The sequence below is a fragment of the Schistocerca gregaria genome, chromosome 4 (assembly GCF_023897955.1).
Source record: "Schistocerca gregaria isolate iqSchGreg1 chromosome 4, iqSchGreg1.2, whole genome shotgun sequence".
NCBI lineage: Eukaryota > Metazoa > Arthropoda > Insecta > Orthoptera > Acrididae > Schistocerca > Schistocerca gregaria.
The window spans coordinates 250,726,430-250,752,343 of NC_064923.1; the positions used below are offsets into that span (position 1 = coordinate 250,726,430).

The 25,914-nt window shown below is 37.7% G+C and overlaps 1 protein-coding gene across 1 annotated transcript in view; it reads left to right on the forward strand.

Annotated features, from left to right (window-relative positions):
* Positions 1-25,914, forward strand: part of LOC126268058 (carboxypeptidase B-like) — a 90,808-nt gene that overhangs the window by 45,580 nt on the left and 19,314 nt on the right. The window contains exons 5-6 of the mRNA XM_049973492.1: positions 1,924-2,011; positions 3,504-3,649. Coding sequence (XP_049829449.1) covers positions 1,924-2,011; positions 3,504-3,649 — 234 coding nt within the window. The remainder of the gene's footprint in view (positions 1-1,923; positions 2,012-3,503; positions 3,650-25,914) is intronic.

The window sequence follows — 25,914 nt, forward strand, 5'->3', positions numbered from 1 at the left end:
CGATGACGCGAAGAGGTTTTTGTTTTAAAATCACTCATTTTACATACTCGTGTGTCACAGGCATTCCTCATTCCAGCCCTCAGTCCAACTGCAATATTAATTTCAGACTACTGACTCTCTGTCTGAAAATTCTAAGTTTAACATGCTCTAGCGGCTGTAAAGTTTTAATCCAAATACTGAGATACTGTTATTAGCAACTCACTAATACTACAATCGTGTTGCACAAGGACTGTTTGTGCGGTTATATATATACATATGAAGAATCGTAATGGAAAACATTTTATGTGTCATCAATAAAAAGAAAAAAGAACAAGAAAACAAAACGCTTTCTCGGAACTCTGTTGCGTGTTTCTACCTTTGATAGAGGTGGTAAAGCACGTATAAAGTGAAACTTCCAGGCAGATGAAAGCTGCGTACCGAACCGAGACTCGAACTCGAAGTTTTAATCTGCCAGGAGGTTTCATATCTCATCTGCACAGTGAAAAATTTCATTCACGTAGAAAGTATTTATTTAAAACATGCCTTTGGCGTTTCAAAATTAAAGGAATATGAACAGTGGTTCTTATTCACTACAGTTCTACTTCTTAAAAACGTAAAGTATTATTTCTGTGCTTGTATTATCACAAATAAAAGTTAGTGCCGCAGTATTAATCGTATTTGGAAGAAAAACTTTCTTTTTATTTTGTTGAAACCACGTCTTTCACGCCACTGCTATGTACAAAACACAAGTTCATTCTCGAAAACAAAACAGTAAAAAATGAAAGTTAATAATGATTTCTAACTATATAAATAGCGCCATTTCCGATTTAGAAACGACAGGTCCGTCTTCACACGACTGTTTACCCTTATAGTACATTTATTGTTGCTTACATTAGCTGTTGGCCAGTTTTCTTCCAACGAGTAATGTAAACAACAAGAAATGTAATATGAAGATAGACAGCCGTCTTGAGATGAATTTGTCGGTTAGAAACCTGTAACAGTTCTATTTATATAAATAAATAGCATTATTATCACTGGTTGTTTTCTGCAAGAATCAGTTTGTAAATTCTTTCTTCTACAGCAGTAAGAAACAGCAGGGAGAAAAGCACAGCTCAAAAAGAAATGATGCACGTAACCGAAAACGGAATGGTTGAAACCCTTTTCTTCTCCGCACGCACCTTGTTAGAAAACCCTATACCATTTTGACGGAGACGCTCCTTGAAATGAAGCTAAGTCTTGCGACAGCTACGATGAACACATGTGGGCGTAGTGTAACGTCATACCAAATACTCCTCGGTATTGTGACGTATACCAACATCTACAGCAACATCCATACTGTGAAAAGCCCTTTGGAATGAATGGCATAGTTAAAGTCTCACTTTCTCAGTCATTACGGATATTTCCTTCTCCATTTGTGTATGGTAAGTGGAAAATTTCCTGTGCACGCTGTATTTATTAAAAAAGCCTATTACTGCATAAGCCAATCATTTGTTTTAGAGCAACATTTGTAATTGTACCTTTCTGTTTGTAATGCGTATCAATTTTTTGTAGGAGAAATACATATTTACGAATTTTTAGCACATTGTCGCTGCCAACCGACCGCGAGATTAAGAGATGCCGGGGCTGGACTTCAGTTAAGTAGTTTTAATTCGACATGCTACCACGGTACTATAGGTTTTAATGTTAATGTTGACTGTGCCTTATTCTGGCATGTTATAGTAATTTTATGCTTCTGAAGAAGGCTAGATTAATTTAGTTGAAACCTGGAAAAGACCACAAAATTTGCGCAACTGAGGCTGATTCTTGAAAATATTAAATATTTGAAATACATATGCTTAATGTTTATTTAAAAATTAAAATTTCCCCATCAGTGAGTGCTTCTGCTTGTACCCACGCCTCGAAGACTTATACACTTCTACTTACTTGTGTTTATATATGTCACAGGACCGAATGTGGAGGAAGACCCGATCCATTGAAATTACGGGATGCGTTGGAGTGGATGGTAACAGGAACTTTAATTTTCACTGGAATGGTAAGAGGAATTGCATATAGCATATGGAATTTTTATTTTATTGCCTAAGACTCATACACTTATAACACTTATTCCACAGAGCACACGGATATAACTTTCGTTAGTGTCACAAATGAAAATCATAAAATTGTAGGTGATTTACAGTGTTAAGTTATTTGGCTAAACAGTTTTCCTGTTACAAGACAATCATCAGACTATAGCAAAAGATAGTCATCAAACAAGATGTAGCACAGGTTAACAACACTCCAAAAGACATTACACGTGGGGAACGAGAGGTAAATACCAAGTAAATCTCTCATCTTTGATAATGCAATAGTAACATAACTGAAAATATGAAAGCCAAATAGTTTGTAACTGTAAAGGGAACACAGCAGGAAAATACTAAGACAAAACATAAAGAAAACATGAACAAAGCATTACAGTCAAAAGAAGGGAAGATGTACATGTGGTAAAACAGCCCAATAACCTATACAAAAATTTAAATGAAATTAATACACTCCTGGAAATGGAAAAAAGAACACATTGACACCGGTGTGTCAGACCCACCATACTTGCTCCGGACACTGCGAGAGGGCTGTACAAGCAATGATCACACACACGGCACAGCGGACACACCAGGAACCGTGGTGTTGGCCGTCGAATGGCGCTAGCTGCGCAGCATTTGTGCACCGCCGCCGTCAGTGTCAGCCAGTTTGCAGTGGCATACGGAGCTCCATCGCAGTCTTTAACACTGGTAGCATGCCGCGACAGCGTGGACGTGAACCGTATGTGCAGTTGACGGGACTTTGAGCGAGGGCGTATAGTGGGCATGCGGGAGGCCGGGTGGACATACCGCCGAATTGCTCAACACGTGGGGAGTGAGGTCTCCACAGTACATCGATGTTGTCGCCAGTGGTCGGCGGAAGGTGCACGTGCCCGTCGACCTGGGACCGGACCGCAGCGACGCACGGATGCACGCCAAGACCGTAGAATCCTACGCAGTGCCGTAGGGGACCGCACCGCCACTTCCTAGCAAATTAGGGACACTGTTGCTCCTGGGGTATCGGCGAGGACCATTCGCAACCGTCTCCATGAAGCTGGGCTACGGTCCCGCACACCGTTAGGCCGTCTTCCGCTCACGCCCCAACATTGTGCAGCCCGCCTCCAGTGGTGTCGCGACAGGCGTGAATGGAGGGACGAATGGAGACGTGTCGTCTTCAGCGATGAGAGTCGCTTCTGCCTTGGTGCCAATGATGGTAGTATGCGTGTTTGGCGCCGTGCAGGTGAGTGCCACAAACAGGACTGCATACGACCAAGGCACACAGGGCCAACACCCGCCATCATGGTGTGGGGGGCGATCTCCTACACTGGCCGTACACCTCTGGTGATCGCCGAGGGGACACTGAATAGTGCAGGTACATCCAAACCGTCATCGAACCCATCGTCCTACCATTCCTAGAATGCTACTTGTATTATGTATTAATCTGCAAGCTGTACATTTCTGCTTTTACAGAGACAGGCTCCAGCAACGACCCCTGTTCTGACACTTATGCTGGGCCTATGGATTTCTCCGAGGTGGAGACCAGTTATCTGAGGAACCACATCAACAGGAACATCGATCGTATCAAGCTCTACCTTACGTTCCACAGCTACGGCCCTGTAAGTACTTAACGCACTATTTTCCAAAGTTATATAAAGTGCTACTTGATAAACAGTATATTATAACCTAATATAGAACAAATATGAAGTTTTGGTGCTTCATAAGTAAATGAGAAACAATTTACATTGAGAAAATTAACGTTTTTCAAATGAACAGTAGCATTTTGTTTGTAAGGAAAGATCTTTGTGTATAGAAAATCAAAGATCTGTGTAATTTACATTGTCGCTTAAGAAATATTATTTCAGTCAAGTAACGACCATTATCTTGTATACAATTATCAATTCTCTGCAGGAACATTACTCATAACTCGAGAAAAGAGGCGCTGATCAATCGTACACTCCACTTTCTTAGTACAGCTTTCAGTTCTGTCAAACTTTGGATTTTCTTACATAGACACACCAGTTCAAATGCCCTCACAAAGAAAAGCCACAAGTGAACAACTCTGATGTTCTGACTGGTAGGGCAAGTCATCAAAATGAGAAATGAAGTCTCCAGTGGAAATGTTCGATACAATTGACATGGTTGCATTTTAGATGTGTGATGTTGCATAATCCTTTTGAAAACAAAAATTTCTCACGTGCATCAGTCGTATTCACAATTCTAGAGAAAATAATGTGTTGATCATGATTATGTAACGTGTGGAGCCCACCTTCATTGTTGGACAGTCCTCCTGCAAAACGTGAGATCCAATTACGTCAGCAACTGCTGCAGTACACCGCACAGTATAACATGGAGGTCGAAGAGGGCTATCATGAATTGCACAAGGCTTTTCAGGGAACTAAAAAACGATAATGCAAGTGAAAATGGGCGCATAACACGTAAACACAGCGGCATTTGAGTCTTCCTCAAAGACCTTTCTCCCATGTGCAGCTATGATTTCTCATTATTCGAAGTCCCTGAATTTGTTGGACGGATGGTAATATTTTCCTCTCATACTCACAGTTTCTCATCCGAGAACAGCGTGCATACAGGTGTACGAATCGTCTTCTGCCAATTGCTGATCTCGTAATGGCTATGCTTCCATTGTTCTCGCTTTTTTCCAACAGGTCTTGGCGGCTTTGTTTACTGTTGTTCCTAAAAGCTGTAACCCACCTTGTGATCGTAGTATGACTGGAAGTTGTGTGATTAAAAAAGCGACGAAATATTCGCCACGTTACTGCACAGACTCAGCATTTAGCAATATGGTATGGCAACCAGACACACGATGCTCTATAGGCGATTTTTCCATTGCTACTGAAATGGCAATCAGTCTGGAAGTGAATGACAGTGAAGTATGTGCCATCTCAAAAAAATGGTTCAAATGGCTCTGAGCACTATGGGACTTAAATGCTGAGGTAGTTAGCCCCCTAGGACTTAGAACTATTTAAACCTAACTAACCTAAGGACATCACAGACATCCATGTCTGAGTCAGGATTCGAACCTGCGACCGTAGCGGCCGCTTGGTTCCACACTGTAGCGCCTAGAACTGCTCGGCCACTCCAGCCGGCTGTGCCATCTCCCTCCCACCACTGACAGCTGTGTAGTAGCCAGTATAAAAACGTTATTTTCCCATACATCACCCTGCATTTACTCTAGTTTTGAGTCCTGTCAAACTGGTAAATCATTACAGTGTTTTAGTCAAGTACTCTTCCGTTATCTGACTCAACCTCCAAACACTGAGTCGACATATTGTGTTGATTTAGCAACTTCATTAAACTTATTTAATTATACTGAGTATTGTTTCTATAATTCCACTGTAGTAGATTAGATTTGCCGGTTCCGCATCACCTGTCTTTGATCACAATTTTTAGCCAAAATCATTTACTCAGTACAAATTAATTAAATTAATATGGGCAAGAATAATTACTCGACCTCATCAGCGCACTGCAATAATATAGAAATTTCAGTCCTACATAAACACATAAAAAATCTAAAACAGAGAATCTAAATCAAATCGTAAGTAAATAATGTACCCATAGGTTTAAAAATAAAAATACAGACAAATGATCACCACCAAAAAAACAGCCACCATTTACTATGAACCCGCAATCTTGTGATAAGTCACAAAGGCCTGAAACCAGATAGAAATCAATCCCCATACAAACGAATTCAATGAAAAGTTAAACTCCGCACAAATGGCGGGTTTGAAATAGAAATCAAGTAAGAACAAAAACGAAAATCTTACGTAAATACAACAACACATTGATATGAAGACATAAACAGGTCCCTCTTTCTATAGTTATCAAAATCGAAATAAATAAATCATAAGTAAATCGCTCACATAGATACAAGTTAAATCTAAATATCATAGCAACTAATCAAACAACATTTCTGCTCCACTGTTCCATGTACACAATTAATGGTGGAAAATGAAAAAAAGAAGAAAATTTTGAAAAATCCATAGGGTACCCCCTTTGATCTTCAAAAATGGCCGAAAATGATTAATTTATTTTTGATGAAGATAAAAATTGAAAGACCATAAATAAGTTTTCTTATGTAATAAATACAATGTCTAATAATATAAGTGAAGAAATTAATAGTGGTATGAGTGAGAGAATGAATGAGAGTGTGAATAGAACAGCATTTGAAAGTATGTCCATAAATAAACTACAACAATTATCTAAAGCCATAATATTCATGGTTATAGTACTCGCAAGAGAAACAAACTAATTCAACAACTAACACAATATCACAACACACCTGATCAACTAAAACACATCTATGAAATGATGCTTTTAGAACTTAAATCCTATTGCAACAGTAACAACATTCGAGGTTATTACAAATGTAATAGAGGAGACCTCATCAGGCACATTATTAATTCGAATCCTCAACTAGGTTCCTTAACACAAATGCCCTGTTACTATGAGAGAGATCAAAACACATTTATTAAGCCCACAGCACGAGATCGAATTAATGTAGTGATGAAAGATAAGGCATTCACTGAAAAACCTAAAAGCAGACATGAAACATAGACGTTTGAACAGCCGCACATCAAAACAAAAAAGGATCCAGTGGTTTCATTTATAAACAGAATAATTAAAGCTCTAATTAAGAAAATTGAAAGTGCAGACATATGCACAACGCTCTTAAAGTTAATGTACAAGTAACATGTGATTACATTAAAGGCAGAGAGGCGCAAGAGTTCAATTTCAAAACCCCAAACAATAAGATTTTAGAATCAACCAACCTAAGAGGGTACATGTGCTGTATTGAAGACAAACTCTTAAGAGAAATGAGTGAATTTCAAGGTCGAGGATCAGGTTGGTCATTACACAAAATTAAAACATTTGAACTAAGATTTAGTCAGTATACACCATATTCAGGAGCAACTTACTTTGATTTATCATATCACATAAAGTCCAAAAAGGCGGTACTAAACATAATGAATAAAGATGATCAGTGCCTTCTGTATTGTTTGAAGGCTCACTTGAATCCATTAGATCGTTTATCAAATCCAACAAGAGTATATCGACTTTTAAGAAGATGAACTGATATCGACGAAGCATTAAAAGACATTGAATTTCCTGTAGCACTTAAAGATATACCAAAGATTGAGAAAATATTAGGATTACAAATCAATGTGGTTGGTTATAATGAAAAACATATAATTTATCCACTATACCCACACAAAGGAAGAATACCAGCTGAAAATCCTGTAGATCTATTACTAGCAACTAAAGATGAACAAAAACACTATTGCTTAATTTGTAACCTATCACGTTTAGTTTCATCTCAAGTAAACAAAAACTAACACAAGAAGCATATATTTAGAAGTTGTATGCTGTGCTTTAATGATGAATCTAAATACAAAACTCATATGCAGGACTGTTGTAATAGTGAAACTGTTAAGATTGTAATGCCATATAAACAAGCCAAATCTTCTTTAAGAGCATTCAAAACACAATGAGCATACCATATGTTATTTATGATGACTTCGAATGTTTAACCCCTAAGATTGATCCCAAGACACAAGAGACCGCCAAGAAAACTAAATGTGACCAAAAGCATGAACCATGTAGTTATGTATACTGTATTATTAGCAATGGCATATTCATAAAGCTTAAGCATTACAGAGGTCCGGAGGCACCAAAGAAGTTTATTGAAAGCTTCATAGAATAAGCCTAGAAGATTCATAAAGTGTATAAAAACGTTGTACCACTAGAAATGATTGAAGAACATGACTTACAATATGAATGTACTGAGAACTGTATATAATGCAATTGTTAATACACAGAAAAGAATATAAAAGTTTGTCATCATGATCATATTACTGGTAAATTCATAGCAACTACTTGTAACGAATGTAATTTAAAACTAAAAGCACCAAATTTTGTTCCTGTATTAATGCATAATCTTAGTGCTTATGATTCTCGTCTGTTTGTTAAAGAACTAGGATGCACAACTGAAGACATGGAAGTTATTCCAAATGATGAAGAAAAATACATATCATTTAGCAAGAATGTTAAAGAAGGTGTGACGTTAAGGTTTGTTGACTCATTTAAGTTTATGCCTAAATCCCTTCATCACTCATTAAGAATCTAAAGCCCGAACAAATGGCTGTTACAAAACGGTTTCTCGACGGCGAGGCATTAAAACTTGTAACTAGGTGTTTATCCATATGACTATATGAACTCTTAGGACAAGTTTAAAGAAACACAACTTCCAACTGTAGAAGCCTTTTACAATAGCATTGAACAAATGATGATTATAAACATGCAGTAAGTGTTTGAAATCACTTTAATTTACAGAATATGGGCGAATATCACGACTTATATTTAAGGACTGATGTGTTACTACTTGCTGATGTGTTTGAGTGTTTTAGAGCTACGTGTATGATAGTTTATGATCTAGATCCAGCACAATATTACACAAGTCTAGGTTTAGCGTGGGATGCAATGTTGAAAATGACTAAAATAAAATTAGACATGAAAACAGATTATGATATGATTCTAATGATTGAAAAAGGAATAAGAGGTGGTATATCACAATTCTGCCAAAGATATGCTCAAGCAAATAACAAGTACATGAACAACTATGATCCAACATAAGAAAGTACATACATTGCATATTTAGATGCTAACAACTTATATGGTTGGGCAATGAGTCAATATTTGCCATACAAAGATTTCAAACGGTTAACGAGAGAACAAATAAAACAATTTGACATCAAACATTTGCCGAGGAACAACAACACAGGTTACATCTTAGAAGTTGGTTTAGAATATTCACAAGAATTGCACGATCAACATAAAGACTTTCGATTAGTTTTAGAGAACATGTGCTCCCAATTAAAATCAGCCAACACTGCGTGGAACATTATACAGCAAAGAGAAATACGTTATACACTATAGAAATTTACAACAGTGTTTAAAATTTGGACTGAAACTAACAGAGATACACAGAGTTATTAGCTTTAAACAGTCTGATTGGTTAAGAAAGTATATAGATCTAAACACACAGATGGGGACCAAAGCAACAAACGAGTCTGGAAAGGACTTCTATAAATTGATGAACAGTAACGTTTTTGGTAAGACAATAGAGAACATACACAATCGAGTTGACGTATGACTAATAGCCGATGGAAGGAAGTGTGCTGAGCTTATATCAAAACTAAACTTTAAAGATCGAACTATATTAACCAAAGATCTTCTTCTTTGCACATGAATAAAACCAAAGTGCTCTTTAGCAAGCCTATATATGCTGGGATGAGTATTCTAGAATTGTCTTAAGAGCTTATGTATGACTTCCATTATACCGAACTGTAGCCTAAATATAGAGAAAACATAACTATTTGCTGCAAAGATACAGACAGCCTGATATAACATATAAAGACACACGATTTTTACCAGGACATGAAAAATATGATTAACCACTTTGATACAAGCGACTAATCCATACAACATTCACAAGTTAACTAGAAGGTCTTAGGGAAGATGAAAGACGAGCTAGCAGGAAAGGTTTTGGCTGAGTTTGTTGGTCTGCGATCAAAGAAGTATGATATAAAGTATGATGACAAAGAGACTAAGAAGGCTAAAGGCGTTAAGGCAAGCACAGTAAGGAAAAAATCTTGATTTTACAGACTACAAAACATGCCACCTACAACAGACCGAAAAGAATGGAAGTGTGAAACTTATTTGAAGCAAACGACATGAAGTCTACACAGTTGAATTGAACACGCCAGCACTGAGTTACAAAGATGATAAGTGATACATACTACCAAATGGAATAAACACATTGCCTTGGGGACACCATTAACTTGAGAACTAATTAAATCAACAATGAACATCCATATCTACATCTTCTCTTTATGTTAATTACCATTTTTCTCTCTCTCTCTCTCTCTCTCTCTCTCTCTCTCTCTCTCTCTCTGTGTGTGTGTGTGTGTGTGTGTGTGTGTGTGTGTGTGTGTGTGTGTGTGTGTGTGTGTTTGTGTGTATTTTAGTATTAGCACTTTTGAAGGCAGTGCTTACAAAAGAGTCCACATGGTACCTCCTTTGACCCTCAAAAATACCCAAAAATGAAATTCAAAATCATTTTTTAGCTTATAATAAAGGAACTTAAAATGAATGATAAAACTCTGAGGAAACTTAAGAAAGAAAACCTGATTGCATTGGTACAGAGTAAACAAAACACCATTGGTAAACTCTTAATGACTATGTCCAACGATAAACTAGTTAAGCTTTATGATGATGAAGAAATAAGACATGATGTAACGAAAACACTTAGAACTAAGAACATTAGATGGAAAAAAGTGTCAACATACCCTAACCTTTCAGAGAACTTCATAACAGAATTTGAAAATTAATTAGATTGGTCTGAAATGTCATACAGTCAAATGTTCACAGAAGCCTTTATAAGAGAATTCAGTCATAAAGTCAATTGGCACAGTATCAGCTGTTCACAAAAACTAAGTGAAGATTCCATTAGAGAATTTCAAGATAAAGAATTCAATTGGTTAAATTTCATTACTCATCAAAAAGTGTCAGAAGACTTCATTAGAGAGTTTGCATTTAAATATAAGTCACTGAGCTGTTGGCGAATAATTCTAGTCTGCAGAGCAATTTTTAAGAGATTTCAGTAGCGAGCATGATAACGAATTGGGGCATGTTGTTGTTGTTGTGGTCTTCAGGACTGAGACTGGTTTGATGCAGCTCTCCATGCTACTCTACCCTGTGCAAACTTCTTCATCTCCCAGTATCTACTGCAACCTACATCCTTCTGAATCTGTTTAGTTTATTCATCTCTTTGTCTCCCTCTACGATTTTTACTTTCCAGGCTGCCCTCCAATACTAAATTTGTGATCCCTTGATGTTTCAGCACATGTTCTACCAACCGATCCCTTCTTCTAGTTTAGTTGTGCCACAAACTTCTCTTCTCCCCAATTCTACTCAATACCTCCTCATTAGTTATGTGATCTACCCATCTAATTTTCAGCATTCTTCTGTAGCACCACATTTCGAAAGCGTCTATTAGCTTCTTGTCTAAACTATTTATCGACCACGTTTCACTTCCATACATGGCTACACTCCATACAAATACTTTGAGAAACGACTTCCTGACACTTAAATCAATACTCGATGTTAACAAATTTCTCTTCTTAAGAAACGCTTTCCTTGCCATTGCCAGTCTACATTTTACTACTTTAAGTGTCCCATTTCCTAATCTAATTCCTTGCCATCACCTGACGTAATACGACTACATTCCATTATCCCCGTTTTCCTCTTGTTGATGTTCATCTTATACCCTCCTTTCAAGACACTGTCCATTCCATTCAACTGCTCTTCCAAGTCCTTTGCTGTCTCTGACAGAATTACGATGTCATCGGCGAACGTCAAAGTTTCTATTTCTTCTCCATGGTTTTTAATACCTGCTCCGAACTTTTCTTTTGTTTCCTTTATTGCTTGCTCAATATACAGATTGAATAACATCAGGGAGAGGCTGCAACCCTGTCTCACTCCCTTCCCAACTACTGCTTCCCTTTCATACCCTTCGACTCTTATAATTGCCATCTGGTTTCTGAACAAATTGTAAATAGCATTTCGCTCTCTGTATTTTGCCACTGCCACCTTCAGAACTTGAAAGAGAGTATTCCAATCAACATTGTCAAAAGCTTTCTCTAAGTCTACAAATGCTAGAAACGTAGGTTTGCCTTTCCTTAATCTTTCTTCTAAGGTAAGTCGTAGAGTCAGTAGTGCTTCACGTGTTCCAACATTTCTACGGAATCCAAACTGATCTTCCCCGAGGTCGGCTTCTATCAGTTTTTCCATTCGTCTGTAAAGTGTTCGTGTTAGTATTTTGTGGCTGTGACTTTTTAAACTGATAGTTCGGTAATTTTCACAGCTGTCAACACCTGCTTTCCTTGGGTTTGGGATTATTATATTCTTCTTGAAGTCTGAGGGTATTTCGCCTGTCTCATACATCTTGCTCACCAGATGGTAGAGTTTCGTCAGGACTGGGTCTCCCAAGGTTGTCAGTAGTTGTAATGGAATGATGTCTACTCTGGGGGGCCTTGTTTCGATTCAGGTCTTTCAGTACTCTGTCAAACTCTTCACGCAATATCATATCTCCCATTTCATCTTCATCTACATCCTCTTCCATTTCCATAATATTGTCCTCGAGTACAATGCCCTTGTACAGGCCCTCTATATACTCCTTCCACCTTTCTGCTTTCCCTTCTTTGCTTAGAACTGGGTTTCCATCTGAGCTCTTGATATTCATGCAAGTTGTTATCTTTTCTCCAAAGGTCTCTTTAATTTTCCTGTAGGCAGTATCTATCTTACCCCTAGTGAGATAAACCTCTACAGCCTTACATTTGTCCTCTAGCCATCCCAGCTTAGACATTTTGCACTTCCTGTCGATATCATTTTTGAGACGTTTGTATTCCTTTTTGCCTGCTTCATTTACTGCATTTTTATATTTTCTCCTTTCATTAATTAAATTCAATATTTCTTCTGTTACCTCAGGGTTTCTACTAGCCCTCGTCTTTTTACCTACTTGATCCTCTTCTGCCTTCACTATTTCATCCCTCAAAGCTACCCATTCTTCTTCTACTGTATTTCTTTCCTCCATTCCTGTCAATTGTTCCCTAATGCTCTCCCTGAAACTCTGTACAATCTCTGGTTCTTTCAGTTTATCCAGGTCCCATCTCCTTAAATTCCCACCTTTTTGCCGTTTCTTCAGCTTTAATCCACAGTTCATAACCAACAGATTGTGGTCAGAGTCCACATCTGCCCCTGGAAATGTCTTACAATTTAAAACCTGGTTCCTAAATCTCTGTCTTACCATTATATAATCTATCTGATACCTTTTAGTATCTCTAGGGTTTTTCCATGTATACAACCTTCTTTTATGATTCTTAAACCAAGTATTATCTATAATTAAGTTATGCTCTGCGCAAAACTCTACCAGGCGGCTTCCTATTTCATTTCTTAGCCCCAATCTATATTCACCTACTATGTTTCCTTCTCTCCCTTTTCCTACTGATGAATTCCAGTCACCCATGACTATTATATTTTCGTCTCCCTTCACTACCTGAATAATTTCTTTTATCTCATCATACATTTCGTCAATTTCTTCGTCATCTGCAGAGCTAGTTGGCACGTAGTTTGTCAACTTCAAAAGTTAAGTGATCAATTCATTAGAGACTTTAAAGATCAAGTTGACTGGACAGCTGTTAGCTATAAACAAGAGCTTTCAGATGAATTTATTATAGAGTTTGCAGTTAAAGTTAATTGGCATGCTTTAATAAGTAAGAACAAGGTATCGAGTGTTGTAATCGAGTGACTCAGTCATAGTATGTATAAAAACGTTGGAAAAAATAGAAAACCTTGTAGTGTATGTTTGTTCTTTAATCGTCATTCTAATAAAGTAGAAACAGTTTGCAATCATTTTTTCTGTGAATCATGTTTAGAAACCTGGTTACAAAGTAACAACACCTGCCCACTGTGTAGACGCATTTTAAGATATGGGTCTTACACACAAGAACCTGAAGAGAATGAAATTATTGTTAACAGGATGATTTTTGATACTGATGATGAATTTGATTTTGATAATCCAACTATTTCTGATGATTAATATGAGATTCATGAAGAAGAAGCGGTTTCACGCTAAACATCACAAAAACGAAAATGAAATTAAAAAATATTTTTACTCTTATAATAAATAGGATCATGGAATCTGGTATCACTAAACTCAATGAAATAGCTAGACCTAATATCCCATTCAAGAGCCTAAATGAACTTCCACTAAACAAAACACTATTAATCAAAAAGACTGAACTACTCAAAACTAAAGTTGGTGCTAAGTTCGTTGTTTACATAGACAAGTATAAAGTATTTTTACCTTATTGTTACTTCAAATCGTTTGATAAAAAGAACTAGAAAAGTAAATAACTATGGTAAAGAACAATTATATCTTGCCTATGGAGGTAAAATCGATTTGAGTAACAGTAGAAGTTTCCACAAGATTTAATTTACACGAAAATCAAAGGAAAAACAATCTGAACCAGAAATTAGCGATAGTGAGTTACTCCTTTTTTTAGTTTTAAATTTGTTTATGCTTTTATGGTATTAACCATTAAAGCCCAAGCTTAACTGTGTTTATGTAAAACCTAGCCTTTTATAAATGTCTTTCAAATGCCATCTCGAGTTGTTTTTGTAATAAGATGTTTTTGTGCTTAAGCCTTTTCATTTCTATTTCCGTTTTGAGTTTGCCTATTGTTATGTTTTTCAGTTTAAGTTGCGATCTAAGCCGGTCTCTCTCGTTTACTAATTTTTGAAGTTCAAAGCCATTCTTGTCGTTTAATTCTTCATAATAGTCTATTGTCCTTTTGAGTTGTTTCTTATCCAGCACAATTAGCTCTTTGAAGTTTCTATAATGAATCTTTGCACCTAATCTGTTAAAGTGTCTAGAGAGGGAACTTTCTGCATTTCTTACAAACAACAGATCGCTATAAGAAAAACATTTAAGAGTTAATACTACATTTTAATGTGGTCTTTTGTTCTTTCTTCTAAGTCTTTCGTTTTACCATATTTACACACAATGCATTTATCATCAATAACATCATTAATGCAAAACTCCTTGCAAAGGTCTTTAATGGTACCTAATAAAAACAAATAAACACAAGAAATAGGATTAGTTGCTGTCTTTAAAACAGCTGTAATATGTGCTGAGGTAGCTTCTTTTGATCTTAGTAGTTTGTTATCTCCTTCTAGTTGTTTAATCCTATTTGTTTGTTGGTACTGACCTGTCTTTCCTATTGATGGTAAAACTTTCTTGTAAACCAAATCTTGAAAATTTTCTGCTTCTTTCATGTCAGACTTCATAAATAAAGAATACAGACCAGGTTCATTGATAAAGATAGAGCAAGGCTGAATATTTAGAGGGGATAACGATTCGTTACCCCATTGTGTCTGTGTATTTAAAGGAGGTAACGAATCACTACCCCTTAATTGTGTATATGTTTTTTGGTATTTAGATTTGATATAACCTTCAATTGCTTTGTTTTTGTTTGTATACTCGAAAATCTCTGCCACAACTTTGCCTTTAAACCATATCTTAACATCATGGTCTTCATTAACTTTCGTTTGTTCATTTAAAGGGGGAGCATACCGTGCCTCCGTTAGTTGTTCGAATGTTTTTTGATATTTAAGTTTGACATGACATCTAATTGATTTGCGAGTATTAGATCTTTACATAATCATCGTTTTCTTCAATAATAAAACTCACAGTTTTTGTTTTAAAAGTAATTAAATTATTCTATAAATCAATCGAACTATCCATTTATTATGTAAAGAATTAAAAATTTTGTTTGTGCTCTTATGGAACAAGAAACCAGAAGCAGAAATGTTTCAAGATTCTGTTACATTTACTTTTTTTCGTGTTATGCCTATGTTACATTTACGTTTTTTCATGTTGAGTTTACGTAACGTTTACATTGATATTGCGTTTGTTTGCATTACATTTACATTGTATTTACATTTTATTTTGTATAATAAATGGTTGGTAAAATGAAGAATCCATATGACGTAATAAAGCATGAGAAGCAATTAAAATGAGAGAATATTTGAGGGATAGGTTTGGAGGATTTACAAACAAATGAGTTGATGAGTAAGACAAATACAAAAAACAGGAATAACCTGTGATTGATACAATTGGTAACCTTGGTGGACGACTTGAAAGCAAACTAGATAAAGCTCTTGAGAATAAAAGTAAAGACCTTCTTCCATTTCAGTCTAATACAAGTGAAGATTTGGGAATCAATAGAACATTAAACGAATCGGAAGTAGATATTGTGCTTCATGATTATGATGAAGAAACTATGAAAAGTGAAATGAAATACATAACAAGTCAAATGGCTTATGATTATCAACAAGATGATGAATCAGAAGAACTAGCAACTCCAAACCCGAAACCAAAACCAACTTTTATAGGAAAATGTTTACTGAGATACTTGAACAATTGTAATGACGAAATTCTCGGTTTAAAATCAATTAGCACTGAAAAATATGTTGTTGATGAAGCTGTAAAATTTAACCCATTAACTATTGAAAGGAGGCACTACGATTATTTAACTGTACAAAGAAAGGAATATCAAGCCACTAACGGTTTAATGAATCTTCTTACTCAAAAGTATATTACTTTGGATTATCTTCATGGTAAATTTGATCAAGATGATTTACAAAATTATGCAGAAATTTTACTTGAATCAAACGCAATTTTTTGTGATGGGAAGCATAGATCGAGTACAGGGGCAAAATACGAATCAATAATTGAGCACATCCTAGGAAAAAACTGTAGAAACGATAGTAGCTCAGAATCAAGTTTTGAAACTAGTACTCCAAGACCAAAGAGAGGTAAAGGATTTGTTAAAGAATATAATGAGCTACCAATCGAATACATTTGGATGAACGATGTTAGAGACTTAATCGATCGTCTGGCTTTTATTGAGGGTGAAGAGAAAGCAGGAAACGATAATTTTCGAAATGAGAAAGTTGCAATAATGGAAATTTTAACGCCGAAGTTTAACGATTTTTTGATTAATAACCCTAAAGGTACTTCATACGTTATACAATTCTTAAATATGTTACCACCATCATTCTGGGAAAATAAGAAATATGGCAAAGGAATAGTTAAGTGGGCTTTGTATAATCTTAAAATGCCTGAGCATCACATTCCTGGTTATAACTACTGTGGTCCGTTTACAAAGCTGGAAGAACGATTAAACAGAGGAGATGAAGGAATTAATAGGTTAGATGAAGCTTGTAAAGAACACGATATAGCTTATCACGAGAATAAAGATTTAAGTAAGAGACACGAGGCAGATAAAGTCCTACAAGATAAAGCATTGGCTAATGTTTTTAGTAAAGATTGTGATTGGGATGAAAAGCTAGCATCGGCTGTTATCGCAGGTGTCAAGTACACGAAAAGGAAAATAGACTGGGGTTTGTAAATAATTGTTTGTTAAGTTTAATTTACGATGTTTTTATGGGCCAATCCATAAAAGCTGGTTTAAATTGGAGGCAATACAATGTACTGCTGCGTAATCGGTAAGAGGAAACGGTAGCTGTTAACCTTGGCGTGCTTTTTGCGCTGTGTGTGATGCAACCAGCTAGTGAACTTGTCAGCCTCGCTATCTCTCACAGCTGCACGGCGCTGATTCATACACTGCGACACATACCAGTTTTGAGCTTCCGTCAACAGATGGCTCTGATCTTTGTTCCGTTTGAGGCAATAATAAAACATTTTTCACTTTAAACTCAAATTAATTATTTTTAAAGCTGTTTTCAGTATTCGTACTATCATTTGCACAGAGCTTACATTTCATCTCTTCAAATGAAATACAATAATGTGAAGGAAATCATATGTTTACGTCCAGAATATGCTGATGAAAGTAGCGCTTTTTTAATATACTTTATCACTAGAATACGAACTATATATACAAACTGCAAAGGACTGCTCGCCTCCCGGTTGCCCCAGGCCGCGAGTTGAGCTAGCTATGGAGATCATCGTTGGTCAAGAGGCTGCTGTCTGGAGCTCTGCCCCCTCAATTAAAAACGACGGGTGACAGAAGCGGAAGGGCAGCTACCATCAAGTCGCTGGAAGACGCATTTGGACTACGAGAAAACTTCGAAACAACCCCGGAGGGTAAAGATGAGATAAAGAGAAGTTGGAATAATGCCCTCCGGGGTTTCCTTCAATGGCGCGGCAGGTTTTTGCTGTTTTTGAGAATGATTTTCAGCTTTGATTTATTTTAATTTCATTATTGTACAGCGAACTTGTTCATTTCGTTTTAACCCCGTCGTTTTGACGGCTTTGAATTGTTTACGGTTGCTCTTTTTGAAGCCTACTCCCTGTTTAGAAAGAGAACCATGTTTCAAAGCGTATGGTTTATGTGCTTCTTTTGTATTAGCTTTATAACTAAAAAATACAAGCCGAGTTCATTGATAAAAATAGCATGAGGTTGATTATTGGAAGGGAGTCTATAGTATAGACACCTTGAACTAGAAGGGAGTCTACAGTATAGACTCTTTAATGCTTCAAATGTTTTCCGATTTTTTTGCCCTTGGTTGTATGTTTATTTGGAGAGAGTAGCGAATTGCTACCTTTTTTTGTTTGTTTATTTGAAGAGAGGAACGATTCGCTCTCCTTTATTTGTGTATATGTTTTTTGGTATTTAGATTTAACGTGATCTCTAATCTGTACATAACCATCTTAAACAACAATAATGAGGTGCACGTTTTTCGATTTTGTTGGTGGGGTTTAATTCATTCATTAGTTTAAAATTAGAGAATATAATCCAACTCGTTAATAAAAATTGTTCTTCTTTCGTTAACATTATACTTGTCGTTTTTGGCTGTATATTTCCGTCGTTTTGACAGCGTAGACCAGGTATTTCACTTGCTTGTGTGTTTTATTATTTTCTATGTCTACATGTTTCCTAATTGCTTCATCCTTATCTCTTTATTCAAGTGTATCCGTCATATCTTTACCATGGAGTGTGCAAGTGTCCGTTCTATTTGGTTTCAGGCCTTTGTGATTTATCACATGGATTGCTGGTTCATAGTAACGGGAGGCTGTTTTTTTGTGGTTATCATTTCTCTGTATTTTTATTCTTAAACCTATGGGTAAATTATTTACTTACGATTTGATTTCGATTTTCTGATTTAGATTTGTTATGTGTTTATGTAGGACTGAACTCTTCTATATTATCTTTCATGCGGTGCAGTGCGTTGATGAGGTCGCGTAGTTACTTTAATTAATTTGTGCTGACTAAAGATTTTGGCTAAAAACTGTGATCAAAGGCAGGTGACGCAGGACCGGCAAATCATATCTACTCATTGGATTTACAAAGCCTGCAGTTAATATGGAAATAATGAAGCAGTTCACTACACCCTGTCAGTCTAAAAAGTTTTGATGCTGGATTAATAAAAATAGGGAAAGGTTAAGATTGTGATTTTGATGCTTTGGGGTTTGTACATAGTCTCCACTCACTTGAGTACAACGCACTGAACGTTCATACAACCATGTGAAATGTTAGATAACACGTTCTTTGGGATGTTGATCAACTCGCTTGTCACATTGGGTCGAACACTGTTGTCAAAGCATTGACTTTTCATGTGAGTTTCTGCGTTTTGTCCTTTTGTGGTAGGTTCACGTTGATGTCGCCAAAGAGTCGTCCGCATTTGCCATTTCAGACAAGTGGTGGAAGGTGTGCATATCATTGCCTGTCGGTTGGGGAAGTTAAGCTAGGCTGTTCCCTTGGTGCTCTTCAAGAGTAGTAGCCTTTGTGTCGGCACCAGGATTAAACCTCTCCCTTCTCTCATCATCTTTAGTGCGAACACGACGCTGTCTTCTGCACACATACACCACAGTTACCTACACTTAACGTAAACACTTCAACACACAGCTCTCACAATTCGCGAAGGAAAGGTATCCGCGGCCGCGAAGGATAGGAAGAAACCGTTCCAATTCTGGCGCTGAATCTGCACTTCCGTATTTCCTATCCATTCATGACATACGAATTTACTTTTATTTTGTTGTTTCCTCTGGGTGTCGAGGTTTGTAGGGCAAAGTTTGAACACACTTTTCTCCTCTTCAAAAAATTCTGGAAAATGTCTTGGTCATTCGATGTAGAGATGATGTCTGGGAGACTAGGCGTGAAGGACAGAGTCTGGACACACTTTTATCTTCTTCATAACATTTCGGACAATGTCTTGAACACTTGACTTGCAGATCTTCAGTTCATTGCTACATCGCGATTTGTGATTCAAGAAAGCTGACAAATTATAGTGGCACATTCACTACATAACACTGTCTGCTCACAAGTGAGTGGCCGAATACACGTCTGTTGTTTACAGTCGCCGTAGTTACTCGGCTGATGTCGCGTACATGACAGAGTAAAACCAGCTCCGCAATTTTTTGACGTACGGTGTATACAGCACCTCCTGAAAGCACATCACAATGTTCAACATATTATGGTCATGTAACTTACGCTTATGGTACCCTTAATGTCAACCTGTTATGTTGCACCTTACTATAAAAGACTTCACTCTGAAGCGAATGATGGTACATCATTTGAATAGTTTGCTTCTAATGAACTATGAGTTATGTATAAGTCTCAAGAAGATTAAAACCGTGTTTTGGGCTAATTCTTAAATTTCGCTCTCAAAAATGGCTCTAAGCACGATGGGACTTAACATCCGAGGTCATCAGTCCCCGAGACTTAGAACTACTTAAACCTACCTAACCTAAGGACATCACACACATCCATGCCCGAGGCAGGATTCGAACCTGCGACCGTAGCAGCAGCGCGGTTCCGGTCTGAAGCGCCTAGAACCGCTCGGCCACAGCGTCCGGCTTTCGCTCTCAGTACCTCAAAATTTTGTACCATGGATTATGCAGATACCACTCGTAAAGCTTTTTCCATGAAAGGCAAAGCTCTGTGATTGATCCTGGTTTAACGAATATTTTAGTTAGCTACAAATCTTTCTAAAGTATCCGCACATCACTTATCATAAGGTTTCAATATCTTCTACAATCCCTCGGCACAGAAAGCGCTCGTCATTCTAAGACCATTGTTTAACGTGCAACAAGATCTAATATTTGCTGGGTGCGAGGTTGGGGCTATAGCGCAGGCGTACGAAAAGTTTCTAACAAAAATCCTGAACTGTCCTTAGTATGGCCAGTAGTCTAGTATCACACGTCGTATTTGGGTAGCCAGCCGCTGTGACCGAGCGGTTATAGGCACTTCAATCTGGAACCGTGCGACTGCTACGGTCGCAGGTTCAAATCCTGCCTCGGGCATGAATGTGTGTGATGACCTTAGGTTAGTTACGTTTAAGTAGTTCTAAGTTCTAGGGCACTGAAAACCTCAAATGCTATGTCTCATAGTGCTCAGAGCCATTTGAACCATTTTCGTATTTGGATAGGTCCTTATACACATGAACATCGAATTGTAGCACACATTTTCAAAGTCAGTACTGGATATTTATCTGACCTTTCTTAATTTATATACCACCTGACAAATAAAGTGAACCATCCAGAAGGGAAGGAGGAGTCGAAAATGGATTTTACTGCTTGAGAGGAAATGTAATGATATTTTGGTGTTTCTCTATTGTGGGACCGTTAGGATATGTAGAGAACTGGAAAACAGTATGCTGCTTGGTATTTCTTTTTGGTACACAGGGTGTTACAAAAAGGTACGGCCAAACTTTCAGGAAACATTCCTCACACACAAAGAAAGAAAATATGTTATGTGGACATGTGACCGGAAACGCTTACTTTCCATGTTAGAGCTTATTGTATTACTTCCCTTCAAATCACATTAATCATGGAATGGAAACACACAGCAGCAGAACGTACCAGCGTGACTTCAAACACTTTGTTACAGGAAATGTTCAAAATGTCCTCAGTTAGCGAGGATACATGCATCCACCCTCCGTCGCATGGAATCCCTGATGCGCTGATGCAGCCCTGGAGAATGGCGTATTGTATCACAGCCATCAAAAATACGAGCGCGAAGAGTCTCTACATTTGGTACCGGGGTTGCGTAGACAAGAGCTTTCAAATGCCCCCATAAATGAAAGCCAAGAGGGTTGAGGTCAGGAGAGCGTGGAGGCCATGGAATTGGTCCGCCTCTACCAGTCCATCGGTCACCGAATCTGTTGTTGAGAAGAGTACGAACACTTCGACTGCAATGTGCAGGAGCTCCATAGTGCATGAACCACATGTTGTGTCGTACTTGTAAAGGCACATGTTCTAGCAGCACAGGTAGAGTATCCCGTATGAAATCATGATAACGTCCTCCATTGAGCGTATGTGGAAGAACATGGGGCCCAATCAAGACATCACCAACAATGCCTGCCCAAATGTTCATAGAAAATCTGTGTTGATGACGTGATTGCACAACTGCGTGCTGATTCTCGTCAGCCCACACATGTTGATTGTGAAAATTTACAATTTGATCACATTGGAATGAAGCCTCATCCGTAAAGACAGCATTTGCACTGAAATGAGGATTGACACATTGTCGGATGAACCATTCGCAGAAGTGTACCCGTGGAGGCCAATTAGCTGCTGATAGTGTCTGCACACGCTGTACATGGTACCGAAACAACTGGTTCTCCCGTAGCACTCTCCATACAGTGACGTGGTCAACGTTACCTTGTACAGCAGCAACTTTTCTGACGCTGACATTAGGGTTATCGTCAACTGCACGAAGAATTGCCTCGTCCATTGCAGGTGTCCTCGTCGTTCTAGGTCTTCCCCAGTTGCGAGTCATCGGCTGGAATGTTCCGTGCTCCCTAAGACGCCGATCAATTGCTTCGAACGTCTTCCTGTCGGGACACCTTCGTTCTGGAAATTTGTCTCGATACAAACGTACCGTGCCACGGCAATTGCCTCGTACTAATCCATACATGAAATGGGCATCTGCCAACTACGCATTTGTAAACACTGCACTGACTACAAAACCACGTTCGTGATGAACACTAACCTGTTGATGCTACGTACTGTAGAGCAATGAGTCGCATGTCAACACAAGCACCGAAGTCAAAATTACCTTCCTTCAATTGGGCCAACAGGCGGTGAATCGATGAAGAACAGTACATACTGACGAAACTAAAATGAGCTCTAACATGGAAATTAAGCGTTTCCGGATACATGTCCACCTAACATCTTTTCTTTATTTGTGTGTGAGGAATGTTTCCTGAAAGTTTGGCCGTACCTTTTTGTAAAACCCTGTATAATATCGTGTCCTGAGAGGGAGTTAGGAAGCCACGCGCAAAGAGCGACAGGGAGACTTACCTCGTTGGAAGACTTCGATGAGGAACGGCTTGTGGATCGGCTACCGTTGCCCCGACCTGGGCTAAAAGTGGACTATTGAGTGGTGTAGAGCACGGAACTCGGTAGGATTCGCTCGGGAACTGGATGTAAGTCATGTACTGGTAGGAAGGAATACACTCCGTGGAAGTGCCTCCTGTGACATTCCCTGCGTATAAGGGACTATTTACAAGTATGCAGAAGTGCTTGTATTAGATTGTACTACTGTTGTCTTCAAAGTACAAGTTCTACCATGGCGGAGACTAGTGAATCCTTCTAAGTACAGCCTGTTCCAAATAATACAAGTCCAGCCCATAACCCCGAGCGATACGGAGGTGGTGTCCCAATCAACTGTCGATCTGCTCTCCCCTCCAGTCGGTGGTTGGCCTATTTATAAGGAGCCGTTGCACACTGCACCAACCTTCTGGAGTGTCCCATGATGACTGTGACGATTGCGATCGTCATGCGGCAACAACGTGACGTCCGCCGTACTTTTCCGTCGTATTCTTGTGGGCGCTGGTGCCTGTACCGTTCAAGGGTCAAGTTGCTTAGCTCACCAGTTGCCTCGTAACGCTCCAATATCGCTTCTTGTTAGCTGATCAGACACTGGATAGCGGCACCTAACTCGTCACACAAATATTTCACTTCCTCTCTCCAAGAAACGATTTCCCAACTTTCTTACTAACTTAAACTGAATACTTTACTATTGAATATTTTACCCATACTGACAATAAGCTTATTTCAGCTTTACTGGCTTCATCAGTACATGCACTGACGTTGTAGATAGACATATGTCAACTCTGAGTAAACCGTTATTGCTGTCTGTAGTTGTTGGTTGTAGTAATATTATTCTCAGCAACATTTTAAGCTCTTCAATACTGTGCTGTTCCATGTGTATTACAATCCGTTTTTTACTATCTGACAGCTATAGAATTCAAGGTTGACACTAGCTGTTCTCTCTAAGAGTGAATAAATTTAACATACTGTGCACAAATATGCGAAGAAATGCACTACTGTTCTGTTACACTATTGGCGAGAGATCACTGATAAAGGTGAGGAACTGCCAAATGGAAATCTGTAGTGCGTGCATGAAGTACCTACAGAAGAACCAATGGACACACATAAGGAATAGAAAACTGAAAGTAAAGCATAAATCACATCCATATCTTTGTAAATAGTTAGATACTTTAAATGTGGCGCCAGGAAACACTACTGATCTCCTAACAGAAGATGCATAATTAAATAATTTTCTTTGTGTTATGGACCACTGGTGCATAGGACGAATAGAGAAATTTTTCTTATCCACATGATAAACATAATAATCATCAACTAGTTACCGAAGCAAATAATTCGAGCTCTTTCCTGATCAATCACTGATAGGTAATGTAGTAATGGAGAAATAAGCAAATGCGAGTATTTATTAACAAAAGATATTATATTCTGAACACAAGTGACAAATATTAATCTCACTGCAAAAAGTCGGCATCATTATGTACTTTGTGTTTAATTGTAAAACATATAAAAAGCAATACTATCTGTGTCAGATTAATTTTGTAAACTTATTTATTTTGCAAAATTTATTTGGAAAGAATGGTAGCAGTTATAATGTGATCTTCGTTTACTTTTTGACTCCATATGTGTTTAGCACAAACATAAACATCACTGAATGTGGTGAAAAAGCCGCTTATAACTGTCCACTCAGAAGAACGCCTGGTAAATAGATTCCTGCCTTTTGAAGTGTTTGACCCTATGCTTTATCAATGGCCATTGCCAAAGCTACTTCTGTGGTGAATTGTTGTCTTATGTTAAGGAAAGGCATGGCTGGATCATGAGGTGTGAGGTTAGTGTGGAGTATGAGCACAGTTTATCAGAGTCAATGAGTTTAACAGTCATGATGTACTTGCATATATGAGTTACCACTAATCTTACAACATTAGTAAATGTCAGATTAGCGTTAAGAATTCAATTTAACGAAATATCAGTATTTTTCTTTCAAAGCAGATGATAAGGTGATAAACCAGACGAACTGAAAGAGTTGAAAAATTCTGTGTGGTACAAATGAACATTATTTATTTCCTCGTGTAGGACGGGATCAGAACTGACGTAAGCCATTGTCGCTCCAGGTAACAATTTGGAAACGACATATACATTATCTGCTGTACAAACATAATTTTTTGACGTAGAATTCCATTGAATGCAATTTCGAAACATTCTGTTCATTGATTTCTGTAGCATTGAGTATAGTGGTAAAGAACTATCGTGACTTCAGTAAAAGTATTTCGCAATTTTGACACGGTTTAATGGTATTGAGGTTAGAAGACGTGTAACATAATGTTGCAGACCCCATAAAGTAATGAAGAATTAAGTTATAAAAATAAATATGTAGCTGAATGGTACAGAGGTCAGGATACGTGTAACGTAACGTTGCAAACGCTGTAAATGAATGAAGAATTAGAAGATAATATTTAAGGTATAAAGGTAAGCGGTGCTTACCTGTGTTGGTGAACGCTGATTTCACTTTATTTGAGCAGTATGCAATGCTTGCTTAAGGAAAGTAAAAACTCCAGTCACTGTTGTGCATAAAAGTATAATTATATTGCCAATGCTACATTGGCTTTATAAAAGAAGACTTCTCAATAAAGTTTGTTAACGAAAACAATAACATCAAACTGTGTAGTTTTCATTAGTGGTGAACAAGACCTTGAAAATGATGTCGCAGTCATTAATTCTGGAATATAAGTCTCCATTGGCGTTTTTTTACTTCACTCTTCTAAACTTGATAAGAAGAAAAAGTACTGAAGTTTCACTTATTCCGCACTCAGCACAGTGTTTTAATTTGTTCATTTGCTTTCTGTGTACGTTGTATTGTCAACTTTGTGAGAGTAACTTTTTTTACACTTTAGTAGTCGTGCGTACGCAAGAGAGAGTATAAGTTACAGAAGATATATTAGGTGTTATTAG